Source organism: Cynoglossus semilaevis, chromosome 1, assembly GCF_000523025.1.
Source record: "Cynoglossus semilaevis isolate Cse_v1.0 chromosome 1, Cse_v1.0, whole genome shotgun sequence".
NCBI lineage: Eukaryota > Metazoa > Chordata > Actinopteri > Pleuronectiformes > Cynoglossidae > Cynoglossus > Cynoglossus semilaevis.
This window is the reverse complement of record NC_024307.1, coordinates 18,653,242-18,669,933: the sequence shown is the minus strand read 5'-3', so window position 1 is coordinate 18,669,933 and position 16,692 is coordinate 18,653,242. Positions and strand designations below refer to the sequence as shown.

The 16,692-nt window shown below is 39.5% G+C and overlaps 1 protein-coding gene across 1 annotated transcript in view; it reads left to right on the top strand.

Moving 5' to 3' along the window:
• Window positions 1-16,692, top strand: part of nrxn3a (neurexin 3a) — a 95,425-nt gene that overhangs the window by 70,945 nt on the left and 7,788 nt on the right. Inside the window, 5 exon segments of the mRNA XM_017034108.2 lie at window positions 9,734-9,915; window positions 10,440-10,611; window positions 12,114-12,203; window positions 12,729-13,030; window positions 13,927-14,008. Coding sequence (XP_016889597.1) covers window positions 9,734-9,915; window positions 10,440-10,611; window positions 12,114-12,203; window positions 12,729-13,030; window positions 13,927-14,008 — 828 coding nt within the window.

Genomic DNA, 16,692 nt, shown 5'->3' with positions numbered 1-16,692 from the left:
CCATTAATTTTAGGCTCCAGTCATCTGCACTACTGATTACTGCGTACGATTAGTTTATAAATATTCATGATCAATATACTGAAACATAAGTCACTAGTTCTGATACTGATGTTTAGGTCGGCAGTAAAGGACTTGCTGTCCTTGACGGTTCACCACTGCTAATTACATTTGCATGAAGGTTCATTTATTTCATAATTCTTGTGGAAGGCAGTAGATGTATGGATAAATCCCCCCCACACACACACACACATACACATTTGAACAAAATTGAGTTTCTTACATTTTCCGGAAAGTCTTGCATGCGAGAACTGAATTTGTAATAAAACTAGTTTTGCCGTGCAAAGACTCATCAAGCTACCACTGAGTAGCTTGAGGGACTCACAGACTCACAGACAAAGTCCCTCTCGCCATCTGTATGCCTACACACAGAAAGAGAGAGGGAGAGAGAGATACAGTCAGACACTCTTAAACCCTCTATTGAAACAGGCAGCTGTCTGTCTGTTGACACTGGGCTTCATCATCGCTGTGGCCCAGATGGCACGTGGGTTAGCGTTAGCCACAACGCACATATCCAAAACTTCTTGCAGACAGCAGAGGTAATATTGATCTGTTTATACATCTATATACAGTATGAGAGCTCTCTGAGTTCTCTCTGTTTCTCAGCTCCCTGGTCACCCCTTAAACTGTGAACAATATTTCCCACAAGTCCACAGTGTGTCGTAAATACCGCCCTTCTGGTGCAACGACTTCAACCTTGGCAGTGACTGTGTCCGTTTTCCAGCACACTTGAAAATTAGGCCCTTCAGCAAACCATCTGACGGACTGTGACTCTGAATGAATCAGCAGGACCATGGCTGGGTCAGTGATGTCCCTCAAAACTAGTCATTCCCTCAGTGTTTCCAGTTCAGTTCTTTAGTTATCGTTCATGCACCAAAGTTGCATATGTTTCGCTGTTTAGTCAGTTGTTAGAGACAAAATAGGAATAGGTTCAGTTCATTTTGCAGTGTATTTATTTACCTACTACGAAAAAGGCAAGTTGAAATATTTTTATCTTTTGTGGTAGATGATCATGAGCGATAAATGTTCATTATGACATCATTGTAATCATTGTCTCCTGATCATGTTGGTAGCTTAGAATTGATATTAAAGATTGTCCACCCAGCCTTTCCATCTTCTAGTAAACATGGTTTTAAGTCAAGATGGCTACAACCTTTTCATGGTCGACACCGATACTGCAACTTGGAGAATCTGCTGTTCGCAAGCATGTTGCTTAGGTATTGGATCAGATGTTTGTTTTTTTTTTTGTTCCAATACCGGACAGATATGAATCCTGAGTATCAGATCAAGCCTTCTCTAGATTAGTCTAGAGTACCTCAGCTAATTTATAATATTTTTTGGTTCTCAACACTTCGATCTTCCTCCCTATATTTTTTAAACATTACAAAGGAACAAACTGAACAGTTTTAGAAATACACTACAGTTGCTGCTCAGTAGCCATTGATTTCAGGTGTAGTCAGAATGTAGGGGTGACGCAGTCGGAGGTGAACACCTCACCACAGTAGAGAATTCATCCATCATTAATCAGTCACACAGTTTTTGATGAGAAGACTGACAAAAGATAAACTAGTGCAATAAGCCAGTAAATGCTCCCCCTGGTCGGAGCAGCAGCAGCTGAAATATGGAGCTGCCGAGCACAGCTAAGGAAATACAATCAGGTGGAGTCAGTGCCAGTGTTGTGTGGCCCGTTCATGTGGAACTCCACTGAAGCTGTTCATTATTTTATGTTGGTCTTTGTGAACGGAAAGAGAATGGGAGGATCAATCATGATAATTCAGGGGAAAGATGGATGGCCGATGGTGATGTACGGCTCAATCAATTTCAACCACAGAATTCCATTATTTTCCATAATCTATGGTGGTTTAACATATTCCACACTTTTCCAGATTTGTCCAAAAAATGTTTGAACTCTAACCACCTTTGAAGACTTTCTGACAGTCTCACTTCTCAAATTACCATTTTTTATTCCTTGCCGTATTCAAAATTTGTAATTGTAATAAAACAATCTCGATATGTATGAACTTCATATTGTGATTTCAGAAGCCGATTTATTAAATTTTATTAGAATAATTTGGGGTTAAAAAAATCAAAGAATTAAAAAAAATCTTGCACAAATAATTTATGTAATTTCCCAAAGACAAAGTCAAGTTCAGTGTCAAGTGTAGACTGAAACAAACTTTACCAGGCCAAAAAAAGTAAATTCAATATATTTGAAATTGAGTTAAACCTAGAATTGCCCAAATAAAGAGTTTCATATGAATTTTCAAATTCTCTTCACAGTTGCATGACTAAGTTTCTGGGACTGATGACTAATGTTAAAGTATTCCTAGCTTTAGCAAATACTGTTTATCAGTATCAAAAGAGATTATTGAACAGTCCTCTGTCACCAGGACAGACACACAGAAGGACTTGCAGTTGTTTTGGCTAGGTATGATTGGATGGGGCTGGTCACAAGTGAACAGTCTGGCAGGAAGTCACAGCGATCAGCCGGATGACAGAAGGTCTATTTTCCCTTTCACTGCTCTTTATATTTGTTTTGCTCCATCCTAGATCATTCCGATTGTTCCAATAGAGCTCAGCCTCTCACCCGCATCACAGATCTGGATTGTGAATGTGCCCAATCGAGTCTTAAGAAAACAGATCAAGTCTTCTTGGAGGTTTGCAAGGAAAATAGCAGACCTGGGTTAAAAGCCACTGTTATATATATATTATAAAAGTCTTTAAAATAATTTTGAATGTGTAGCTTCTGTTCTAAACAGAAATGGTAGGGCGAGAATTTAGACAGATACAGTTCTTAGATTTCTCCATGACCTTCATGTAGACCCTGTCAGCTGTCCGTCCCCGTCCTTTTGGCGTGCAATGTTTTATGTGTGCTGTGGTGATCATTTGATTTTCTTTCAGTTATGATGTGAGATGCACAGATTGCAATTTAGTGGCTGATAACAATTGTCTATTTTTTCACTAAGTGTGACTTTGCCATACTGACATTTGCTGATTTTAATCCCCTTGAACTGACAGTGTTAGATTGTGGTCTTTAAGTAAAGTAGCAGCAGTCAGTCACAGTCAGGCATTTTTTTGGGCCCCTATCAGTCACGGGTCCTTGGAATGGTCCTAACACTCTCACCTGCCGCAACTCTTGTTTTAGAAACATTTTCACCTCACTGTTCTGACAAGAGTTAAGGAAGCCAGCGAGCAAGATATAAAGAGACGAAGAGAGGACAGGAGCTGGAGTTCTTCAGAAGGTGGTGGTGGTGGGGGGGCAGACCCATGCATTACACTGGACAGGTCATTTGTGCAGTGCTGCATTTGAGTGTTCTTGAGATTAGGAAGCATAATAATTTCTGAAGGGCATGCTTTATGTTAATGTGACAGGCTGGGCTGTATATTTCTGCTGAGCCATCGTCTTTGTGGCACTTAATTTTGCTTTAATGGAACTGTTGTGTTGGTATCAACAGCCACCTCAGAGATTTAAACCCGTCTTGAATTAAGTCGTTTTTATAGCAGGAGGACGTCCTCTGATAATTCCTCACATGCGCACATGTATCCAAGGGCAGAGCAAGCCTTTATCCACAAGGACGGTGAAGATAGTTTCTACAGTTTGACAACCAAGCATGTGTTTTATTTCCTTATACACTGACCAGGTGGGGTTTTTTAGACCTTACTCTGCATCTTTTCCAGGCTAAGCAGTAGATAAAGGATGGATGGATGGAAAGATTGAGGGATGACTTGATGGAGATGTTGATCTGTGTCCTCTTCTTTCTTCTTAGATGTCAAATCTTTAAATGTTTACGTGGTGATGTAACGATAAAAAATCGAAAGAAATGCCTGACAATTAGCCTCGGTTGAAATAAAAAAAAGGTCTGTGGTCATACCATGAAACTACACACTCTCGTACAGTAGGTGGTGGTATGCCCCTAAATACTTGGGTTGTGACCCGCCATTAAAACAAGACGTCAGGTCCCTACGTAGCTGAAGTCAGTTTGTTCACGGGGTTCAAAGGGAACGTGGGAAGAACTTTTTTTTTTTTTATTAGTGATTTAAGATACAGTTTTCAGTTTCTGAAATATACATGTCCATGAGTTCATTGTACAACATTCCAGTTTTTGAATACTGCAAAACCAAACAGTCAACTCTTCTTCATCTCAGTTACAGTCAGAAATAATCTTCAGTCCAAATGCATTTATTTTTAATTTAAATAGCAGAACATCCAAGGAATTTTTGTGTTTTAGTTGGTCACGTGTTCTGACACCACTCCTCACTCTGAACCACCTTCATTTTAACAACAATACAAGGCACTTGTCTCTATCTTCCAAGAAACTTGTTTCTTGCTTTAGGATTAATCTTGAATTGCTCTGGTCTGTTCCCACGGCTGATAGTGAGGCGGAACCAGGCCGCCACGGTTCAGTGACCTGATTGATTTCCTACAGCGCTTGTCTGGGGAACCCGGTGCTTCTTTGCTGCCTTTGAAAGTGTGGTGATGAATTGAACGTTCCTAATACAGAGATGCTGCATTGTTTACTACAAAGGGAGTGTGATGGGAAGCAGAGATTTCTTTCAAGGTATTACTGGTTACGTTATTGTTAGTACTAGGGTTACATTGAAACCTCGGTCCAACACAATCACGTCAGACTCCTACCAAACTCCAAACAAAGAAACAAGATTTGGAACTAAACTGAACCAAGCAAAAGAAAGAGATTTCAATTCTTTTGGACGTTTATTTGGTTGGTTTGTCATTGTTTGGTGATTCAGATTTCCTTTATTAAAATTATAAACAAAAAGTAACTCTTCTTTGGAATTTGTTCTCCTGAACAATTGTGTGGTGGTTCCTCCACTGTTGACTTTACCGTTACCTACTTATAATTTACAAATAACAAGCTTGGAGATCTCTTGGCTGCCTCCGAGATCCTTCCACAATGTAGAACAAATGTGCAAAAACAACAAAACAAGAAATTCAGGGTACCGGCCATGTTGAAAACTGGCCGATTCCAGTCACTGGCCGGTTGAAGGTTGCATCTCTAAAAAATATATACAGTATATATATAAATTACTTTGTAGAAGTCCTGTGAAGAGTGGTTCAGGTTGGTCTTCCGAACATCTTGCAAGTCCAGGCCTAGTGTGGACCAATCAGCACACGGCCCTGTCCCAACACCCCGTCACAATAAGAAAGTCTTTTTTCAGTGGTCACACTTTGCATTCTTCTCTGACTGTTTTTTTTTTTGTCAAGGTTTTGTCTCTTCTTATTAAATATATTTGTGTTGAAAATATACAATATATAAAGATACTTTATATTTCAACTCGAAAATACCTTCTACCCTTTTGACGTTGCTGTACCTTCCAGTTGTATTCCCCCTCTCTCTCTCCCTCTCTCCCTCACTCTCCCTTTTCCGTCTCTCTCGCTTCCTCTCTTTTTATCTCTGCCTCTCCCCTTGCCTTCCTCACTCCGGCTTGAGCTCGTCTTGGTTCCACATCGACTCCGCTTGGCTTCTTTTGTCGGAGTGCATGTGGAGACTGGAAAGATTGACTTTGTATCAAAAGGAGGTTTTGTTTGTCTGGACTCAGACCAAAGAGAAATTCTCTACTTTGATTTTAGTGGGTGTTTCTAACTCCACTGAAAGACCACGAGTGTGCAGAATCGATCAGAGGGGGGAATATCTTACTTTCTCATTGGCTCTTTGGTTTGTGCAAGATAAATGCAAATTGCACAAGGATTACAACCAGAGGATTTTTTTTTTTTTTTTTTGACCTTTCGTGGCTAGATATCTGAGACGGGGTGTTAGTCAGAGACGTAAGAGTGAGTTAAGGATGAAGAGGAGGGAGCAGCCAATAGATGCCTGCACTGACTCAACCATGCGTCATATTCAGACCAAGAGCCAAGCGGAGCCTTTCCAGTCTTTGATGCTGCTCTCTGTGTAAAAAGTCATCTGAAGGAAGAAGATCTTATGGTGGACTGCTGAAAGTTATTTCACCTTTTGTTCTGCCGACTGAAGTCTGATGTGTGGAGGAAGTGCATGTCGGCAGCCTGCTGGTCATTAATATAATGGGGTCACGTCAATAATGACACTTTTGGTCACTGCAGAACTCTGTTGTGCTTCATATTTCGTTGACTCCAGCTGCCTTCTTCTATGCTCTCTATGGGCGCTCTGCCTTTATGGGGTCCCATGAATTGGGCCAACGTTCATGTCTGTGGACTTCCCAGCCTTTGTCAGACAGCCTGGGTGGTGTTGCTGTGTTTGGGATGTTTTGTTGGGTCAACAAAGCAAAGTGTGTCCCCGCTCTGGATGGGAGTGAACTCTGCTCCCGCCAGACCACAGGTGGTGTCTGCTTCTCTTGCGCACGGTCAACCGCATGTCCTGCGCTCAATTAGGCATCACGTCTCTCCGCCAGGCTCCATAAAGAGGCCACCGGCATCTCTGAAGAGTGTTCATGGTGAGTAGCACATGGGTCAGACGGAGACGTGTGCGGAAAATTAACAAAAACATTAAAGACTGAACAATCTCGGGTCGAGTTGGTTTCATATGACATGGCACATATCATGTGAAACCAATCTTAGTCATGTAGTATTCTTTAATTCAAAATCTTAGGCAACAGTTTCGTAATTGATAAAAATGATTGATAAAAATATTTTTTCAACTGATTATTATTATTTAGTTAATTATATATATATCTTAAAAGTTATATTTAAAAACACCTCACAAAGTCATAAACAACTGCATTCTTTCACTTATATGTAGATAAGTCAAATACAGCGCAGCATATAAAATATCTAAGATGGTGCAGCTTGATTGACGGCTGCGATCATGTGACTACACAAGTCACAGCTACTGAAATAAATTGGGAACCACTGGTTTAGAGAAGACACATCTATTGAGTAGAGTTCGTACGCAGTCTGCAGGTGTGTGTTTATTATATTATTATATACTACTGTATATATCATATTTGTTTGACGTCACTCAGCCCTACATTTGTGAATCGTTTGCATTTTCCTTTCAATGGGTAATTTACACAAAAAATATAAACCCTAAAAAATGTTTGCTCAATTTCAAGATTTATCTTTTATTCTTTATCCTCTTCACTCCTTTGTCTCATTTTCATCACACCGATGCCTGCTCAGCTTCAAATGACACTGCTACATGACAAGTGAAGGAAAAAAAAAAGTGGAATGTGTGTGAATGTGTGCAGCTTAGAGACTTTCACTGGCTGTCAGCAGGTTGAACACAAAATCAGAAGATTCCCTGAAGGCAGGTCTTTATTGTGCCTTGTGGTTTCAGGACTAAAGTATTCACAAATGTATCAAAGAACACAGAAATCTGATATTTCATATTCACACAAAGATCAACTGAATAGCTGTAACAGTAGATGGATGGATGGACAGACAGAATCATTACTATATTACTATCTTATAAGTTCCCTTCAGGAAATTATAGTCAGTAGTCTTGCATTCCTGGTATTGGGATTTTGGCCAACGAAGCACAATAATCCATAATCTGAGCCTTTGACCTTTAAGACCATCATTTTCAGTAGCCTTTACTGTAGTTTACAACGTGGCAGTGTGGAGACGGAGGAGGAGGACGGAGGGTTGGCAGTGCAGTGTTAACAGAAAGTGAGAAATCAGAAACACTTTCCTCAAATGTCAGAAGACTGTTTCTCCCGCTGTGGATGTTTTGAGGTAATGCAGTTTGTTTTAGTAATGATTCAGGAAAAGGCGGTCATCATCGACCTGTGCTGTGCACGGCCAGAAATAGTTGGTAAAAGCATAAAACGTACTATAAAATAATATCAACCACAAAGTAACATTTTAAACTATTACCACACAAAGTGAGTGTTTTTCTTTTGTCAGCTGGTATCATGCACAGGTGAGGCAGAGCAATCTACTTCAATTGGATCATGTTGAGAGAATCTTCCCTTTTTATTTGAAACACTCAAAGTCAACAAACACCACTGTTTAAGTCGACAAATTCATGCTTTAAAATTCCAGGGAAGATTTAACCGGGATGATTGAAAGACATATCTTCCAATAAAAAGTCAGGGAAGAACATGATGAGGATCAATAAGAGACCAGAGTTTTTCAGATTACATTTTCTGACATGTTTTACCACATAAGCAGAAGTCCATGCGTTGTATATCCATCCAGTGTGAGTATATATTCTTACTCACAGTCGATGGACACGTTGTTTTTTAAACACTGCAGGAAAAAAGCAAAGCTGAAACCTAAAATTCATCATCAACCGTGTGTTTGTGGAGGCTTTAACTTCAGGTCAGACTCTGACCTGTGTCAGACCAGCTTCAGCTCAGGGCAGTGAGTGAGTCTACAACTGACTGATTGACACAACTGTCCAATAGAGTGACTGGGACTGCAGTACTTAACAGTATGGGGGACAACGGCTTGAGTATCTGAACACATGGTTCCATAATGTAGCGGTTTTCACGCCTGCCTTACACATCTGCTTTACACACAGAGGGTTTGAACCCCAGAGGAACCACATACTCTAACAATACACAGTAAGGAGTGAAGTTTGTGTCTTTACTCTCTTCTCTTCAGAGTCTTTCTGTTTGACAGGTTGATGTTATCTACAAAATCTGTGTGTGTGTGGGGGGGGGATGGTTGGGGTGGGGGGTGTACTGTCACAGCAGTCCTGATCCCACATTTGCATTGGAGACCAAACCAAAAGCGGTCTTTTTCATTCAAACAGAAACAAACGTCCTTATTTTGCAGCGAAGCGTGATGAACACAATCACATTTTGATCAGTCTGCCGCAGAGGAACTCTGGGGCCCAAACTTCATTAAGGATGCCATTTTAACAATCCAGTCCCATATGTGAAACATGACAGATAATAATGGGACTGTGATTGGGTTTCCATAGTGCCTCTCTCAAATACATGTTTTCATCTGACTCTAGGATTTTCTTTTTATTACTTTACAGACTTTGGGGACTCTGTCAAATGATCTCTCTTCTGTGGGACGAGATCAGGGACGAGTGTGTCTAATTTTGTGTCTTCGCGTTATTTTCAGTTTTCACTTTTGTTTGATACGTTCTTCTAAGAAGCTGCTCGTGGTCGTCCTGTTTGGTTGTTTTGCATCTCATTGTAATGTGAGGACAAAGACATGATCTCTATTTCATTTGGACAACACACATATTAGGATATAATAGGTTTAAATGTTTTAGCAGGCCTTTCAAATATTACAAAGGGACAGGAAGTTGACTTGTATTTTTCAGAAATATTGTTATCCCTCGTTTGACAAAGACTGTGCTGTTATGGGCGGCACACGATTTTTAACAGCAAGTCACAAACTTCCACGACCCAAGTCAATAGACATTATTCATAAACTCCTGGGGAACATGATGGGAAACGACCCAAAAAAGAAAACTCTTGCGACCCACCTGAGGGTCGCGACCCAGTCTTTGGGAAACAACGGTTTATATTGACCTTTCTGTGTTGTATTAGCAGTAGAACTGATCACTGTAATGTAATCTGAATTTAGTGATGGTACAAACATGAATATTGACCTTTTGGAGACTGTTGTGACCTCTCTTTATTCTGATGTTAAATCGTATCACAGTGATGCAGTATTACTATATGCATGTACTTTAAATGTTTCATTTCCTAATAATACGCTTTAGTTTGTGCAGCAAAGTAAAATCCTAACAATGAATTTCTCCTGGTTTGCTCCTGGTAGCTGGAACAACGTACATCTTCGGCAAAGGCGGAGGCCTCATTACGTTCAACTGGCCGGCCAATGAGAGGCCAAGCACCAGGACAGACAGGCTGACTGTTGGCTTCAGCACTTCTCTGAAGGACGGCATCCTGGTTCGGATCGATAGCGCACCTGGTCTGGGGGACTATCTCATGTTGCACATAGTGAGTTCATGTTTGTGTCTCGAATGTCTGGCAATTTCTTATGTGTTTCTGTTGCCGTGTGTTTTCTTCATCCAACTGTTACTGAAAGTTACAGATATTCAGAAGAGAGAAAAAAAGTATTTGTTCCACAGTGAGAGTATTTTTATTTCTATCTCTGTGCTTTAGTCTGTGGCCTCAAAAGCAGCATTTCTATGGATTACATGTAGAATTCTCCACAGACTTGACTGAATGGAAGTGACTCACCAACCATTGCTAATCTGACGCTAGTTACTGGAGTATCCTCAAATGACTATGAGCATAACTTAAAAAGTACTTATTTATCTACAAATAAAAAATAATAATTTTACTATCTATGCTCATTTTTATATAACTACTATTTGAATAGAAAAATGAACATATATCTTTAATAGAACCTCAGATATCTTAAAGATCAACACTTTACTTTCCTCTCAGTACTGTGTGTACTTCAGATTCAAGACGACGTGTCCATGTCTGTAGTGAAACGTTGTGTTCCATCATTGTAGCAACAAGGGAAAATTGGCGTCACGTTCAACATCGGCACGGTGGATATCAGTGTGACGGAGAGCAGTACCCCAGTGAATGATGGGAAGTACCACGTTGTCCGTTTCACCAGGAATGGCGGCAATGCGACGCTGCAGGTGGATAACTGGTCGATCAACGAGCACTTCCCAACAGGTACGGAGTTAGGTACTCCTGCTGTCCTGTCTTGTCTTGGTCGTTTCCATTGTCACCAAGAGTTACCCACTCATTATCACAGCACCGCTAATGCTAATGTGTCTCACTGGACGGGTTCATTTGCCACCACGCTCTTGATTTATCAAAGTACACCAACATTTTTGGTCTCGTGTTCGTGACACCTTTTGTGTCAGTACTTGACAATTTGAAAGGTTTGGGAGTGAAATTGATATGAAATTGGTCTTTGTATTGGCGGTGTGATAGGAGGGAAATAAATGGAAGAGAACATAAAATGATGATGTAATATAGATAATAAACAACTGTCTGGGAGAGTGTGGGTAGCATTCAGTTGAGCACCTAGACTGCAGACGCAGCTTGGATTTACTGCACCACCCAGTGTTCTCCTGAAGGACAAATACAATTACCACTATCAGACACAATCTTGAAGCCGTATTAAACTATTGGGGGAAATGCTGCCTGTATTGTGTGTGAAGGAAACAGATAAGGAGCTCACTGAGGCTTTTCCACCTAATCCAATGTGATTAAACAAAAACACTCCGGGTGCTTTACGATAGCCATATTTCCATCATGCTGACGCAGCAAAGAACTTTTCTCAGTGTCAGTGAAGTCAGAGCTCTAAGCAAACCAGGGAAGGGACCAATGGGGTGTTTTTGATACAAGCAAACCAGGGAAGGGACCAATGGGGGGGTGTTTTTGATATGCGCTAGTTTTACAGACGTCCGATTGGGTTTCGACACTAACCTTATTAAAAAGAAACTCATTTGCTGTGTCTTTTTACATGGATGCTCTACATGACAAGCAGTATTATGACATGAATATATGTTGAAGTTGTAATAGTGTAAAAGTCTAACCTCAACATATACAGTACTAGGGATGTCTCCATACAACTTTTTCATGTCCAATATGTTATTGATACTGCAACATGGAGTATCTGTCAATACTGATATCAACCTGTTTCTCCATAGTGTCCCTGTTTAGTTGGTTTTATGACATTTGATCCTAAAATTTTGGCCAATATCAAACCGATACCAACCTTGAGTACTGGGTCATCCCTAACAAATAGTTCTGTTCTTTGTGGTAGTTCTTATAAACCAATCGCTGTACTCTGTCTTCTGTTTCATTTACAGTCAAACAACAGCATTTTCTCATCTCACTCACTTCCACTGTGGTTCAGTTTCACCATCATGAACCAAACTCCTCTATTTCAGTGCCTTTAAACCATTTGCAGCTCTCAATTTATTATTGTTGTTGTTGTCTTTTAATCTAAGAAGGAATGTATCACACACAAATTTCATTGTTAATCCCTGCTTTCACTGCGTTGTGTTAACAGACAGTTACTAAACTTTAGTGACAGCTTAAACTAATGCCTATTTTAAACTATGACTTGATAACATGATTTAATCCTACTGTAACTAACAGGTTGTGACGATATCCTGATGGTCAATAAATGTCTTGATAAATTTCTTTTTAAACTTTTAAAGGGAACAGTGACATTGAACGCTATCAAATGGCCAATAAGAAAATTCCTTTCAAATACACCAGACAAGTAGACGAGTGGCTACAAGAGAAAGGTAACTTTTTGTTTTGCACTTACTGCCAACACCACGTATTCACATACACTTATGCATCTATATGTGGAAGATTACATCAGCCTTTCATGTTGAACAGACAGTCACCACACTTCAGTGCTTAGATGTTCTTTAACTACCGTGTGGTGTTGTGATTTTAATGGATAATAAATACAGCATGGTTGTTCTGATCCAGGTTGGGCTCAGGTTTCGCAACCTATCAAACCCTGTTCTCTATTTCAAAAATGGTTATTTGCATTTAACTCACCGAACCTAATGCCTTATAAATTCACCAATTCATCTAAAAAGGAATAACTAATGGATACATGATAAAACTTAAAATATTCAAATAATTATACATGTATTTCATTTGTATATTGTGATAAGAAGTTAGGTTGTTTTGAGTGAAAAAACAGTGAAACTTTTCAGTATTTTTATGCTCAGTGTTTATGTCTGGGTTCTAAACCTGACCACAAATCTATAAGTAGGATGTAAAAAAATATATGTCTATATTATTATATTCTTTAGGACGGCAGCTGACGATATTCAACACTCAAGCCAAGGTGGCGATTGGTGGAAGTGACCGTGGTCGGCCTTTTCAGGGCCAACTCTCTGGCCTTTACTATGATGGGTTGAAGGTGTTGAGCATGGCTGCTGAGGGCAACCCTAACATCAAGATCAATGGCAGTGTGAGGTTGGTTGGTGATGTGCCCAGCGGCTCTGCCAGATCCACAGCCCTGCCCCCAGATTTATCCACGTCCTTCATTGAGACCACCACCATGATGTCTACCACTACTACAAGGAAACACAGATCCTCTTCAACCGTACAGGTATTACATATTGTTACTTTGTTAAGGCTTTGTCACATAGGGTGCAATATGTTGCATTTATTTACACTGAGTTTAGAATTAATATCTAGTCAGTGAGTCTTGCTAAGGGCGTCGGTTGGGCTGTTAGCGACCCAGGTTTGAAAAGCACAAAATCCCCAAATTTCAACTTTACAACTTTAACCAGTAATTATGATTTACCACAGCTTATTTTCCATGTCCTATGTATATAATGTATATCTAACTGTGATTTAGTTTACACCCTCGAGCAGTTGATTTGCCACTTTTTATCATTTATATTAGGGATGTCCAATATTCGATATGGCAATATTGGGGACAGAAGTTTTTTTAACCCTCCCTAAAATTAAAATACTATTGAGCAGTAATATTTGTTTATTTATCTGTACAAACCACTGTAAGAGTTGTTGGCACCAGCATTCTGCATACAACCCCCTGATTATCACTATAGATTAAAAAAATAAGCTACAATGCTGCCAGCTACAATGCTGCCATCTAGAGGCCTGTTTAGCGTTGATACTGTTCTGTGTTTATGTGGTATGAAGGGGTTATGGGGGGCCGGGGGACTGAGGAGGTGTGGTGAGAGCACGTGTGTGTATGAGGAAGAGAGAGTGCAGAGAGTGTGAGAAGAGGAAAATGCGTTGTTGGAGAAGCTGGGTTGAGAGCAGTAAAGGAGTTTAGAACGAGTTACTGCAGTTGGGTTTCAATAAAAGTTCTTCAGAGCACTGAGGCATCTGACTGGTCTGTTACCAGGGCATTAAACTATTTTTAAAGCACACATCATTAATGTTTGTGCAAAATATTTTTCAAGGTTTGGGCCACGTTAACCTCATGTGTCTCCTTTGTGTTTTGCTCCTTGTGTGTGGGTGTTGTGCCCAAAGCACACGGCAGATGAGATAGGGTCCTCCGCAGAGTGTTCAAGCGACGACGAAGACCTGGAGGAGTGTGAAACTGGCCATGCAGGTGGGCTAGGTTAGTTTGTGTATTTGCTTGCCTTTTTTGTGCTTCCATTCATCTGCACTGGAGGATCAAGAAATTCCAAAAGCATCACACCCCCATGGTTAGACAAAGTGTAACTTTATTATAACAGCCTCAATAGCTACACATAGTGGGGTAAGATAAGACATAGTTTGCTCAATTATGTAAAAAAAGGAAAGGAAAAAACAACACAATTTTTGAGTGATTATACAAGTGCTTCAGTGAGGCAGTTTAGCTAATGTGCTGCTATATGATACCTAACACATTTACATCAATAAGCTACACTTGCACATGGGGTAGTTTCAGTGGTTAACATGGTCACCATTCAGATTTTGTCTGCTGGATGGAATAATACAGGTTTGTGAGTGTAATCAGTGTGGAAAAAAATCTGAATGATGGTGAACCATGTTCTCTGCACTGATGCTCAGGTTTGGTTCCACTGCTCCTGCCATTTTGCTGCCTTGCAAAGGTCTTTTGTAAAAAAAAAAAAAAACAGATTTTTTATCGTTTTGATTTTATTGACACATTTTCTTTTTGTTTTCATTTGTGGTTTCTCATTTTAGACGCTTGTGTTGGCACATATAAAAGAGAACAGATATCATTGAATTTCTGTGTACAAGCTTTTTTTTATTCTTTTAGGATCATGCTTCCTTTTACTTGTGATTCTGTTAAGTGTTTGTATCTAAATATTAGGAGGAAAAAGAAATCTGAAATACTTATCCAAACACTGAGTTTGAAAGAATTTGGGAATTTCCATATTGGTTTTGGTTAGAAAGAGCAAACAGCCATTCTAAATCATAAACAGGTGTTTGAAGTACAGTGTAGCTCTTATGATAATAACCATAAACACTCGTGGATTTGTTTTTTCATAGTTAACATGTAGTATTTTTTATTTCCCCTGGATAGTCACAAACAAACAATTGGACAATGAAAATAACCATATTTATAAATATAAAACTCTATAAAAATAATGTTTCTATTTTTGAAGTCTGGTCAACTCCTAACACATTAATGAATCGGCTGGCTGTGGAATTTGGGGCTTTTCTGCTGATAATTAACAGGTCATTACCAACAAAGATCACTCCCAAGTTTTTTCAAAGAAGCCTAAGTTAGTGAAATAAATGGTTTCAATTTGTGCTGAGATCCACATGGGGATTCGTGAAGAAAGACAAAGACAGGGCCCCTGTCATCCTGTCATGTGTTGACACAGAAATTCACCTTATTCTAACACTAACATCACTCCGACAATGACGATGGCATGCTGTGGTTTAAAGGGAGACTTCAGATGTTTTTCAGGGGATTTTGTTTTTCAAAGCAGAGGCGAAAAGAGAACTGGTCTGTAACTAGTCCAACACAAACAGTATTTCAGTTATTTGATCGACAAAAGTAACCCACACCTGTGCTAGGACTCACACTAACTGTTAGTATTGCCCAGAGTTGTCAAATAGTGTGACAGTGCAGTTCCCAGCTTCTACCAGTCTACTGGTGATAATTGCTTCTGAATCACGTTTCTGCAATGTAACTTTTATGTTACTGTTATCAGAAATAAATTAGCTCTGATTTTGGAACCTGTGGAATCAGGTTAGTTTAATATATATCATATTAAAAAGGCATATTAATCTTTGCTTTGTACATATAGTATAAAATTAACTGCAAAGTGGTGGGTAAAAAAACATCCTGGTTATAGAGTGTTCTTGTTACTGTACTGTCAATTACTATACCTATGGGTCAACTACTATACCTACAGGTCAGTCCTCTACCCCAAATGAAAAACATAGCTGAACTATCCTTTTAAGGCTTTATGTGTTGTTCTGGGAGTCACTGGTCTATCTGGTTTAGGTGGGTGTTGTGTTTTTATGTTGTTGTTTTTTATTATCATTCAGACATGTTGTCCATACACCAATCACAAAAAAAGCACATTTGTGATTAGGCTTCTCCAGGTGTGGCATGAAGTTTAGTTTAATAATTGTTTAACATTTTTTGCCATCGACATTAACCTGCAAACATAAAATGCTAAATTTAATTTTTAACATTTTTTGCCATCGACATTAACCTGTAAACATAAAATGCTTAATTTAATTTTTATGGATCAATCATTCCCAATGTTTTATCTTTTTGTAAATGTGGATGGCAAAAAATGTCCTTTTTTTTCTGCCATTATTGATATTATTACACCTTGAGTTACCAGCATTGATTATGTCTTTGCATGCTTTTGTGAATGAGTTCTTCATTTGCCCTTCCCTTTGCATTCACACCATCTTGGCTGTGTCCTCTGCAGCCTTTTTGAGTTAAGTTTTGGCGGTCATGGAGTCAATTTCATTTCACCTCCTCCACTGTTGTATTCCTATCCATTGTCCACTGTCGTCTCCTACCCACTGTCGTCTCCTACTCACTGTCCACTGTTGTCAGTGCAGTCGCTTTCAGTTTGGAGACAAAAAGTGATTCTGTTCTCTGTTGTAAACCTGTCAGCGTCTTATTAACAGCTTGGTTTCATAAGATGGCAAATAAGGATTCAATAGACTATAAACTGTAGAACAAATGCTCAATAGCTCACATTGTATCAGAAAGGTAGGTCACCCACACAATTCTCAGGTATAGTGTGAGATTTTCTGCCAATAGGGGGCAATCAAATGACAATAATTTGCTGATGTCAACTTTATTTATTTTTT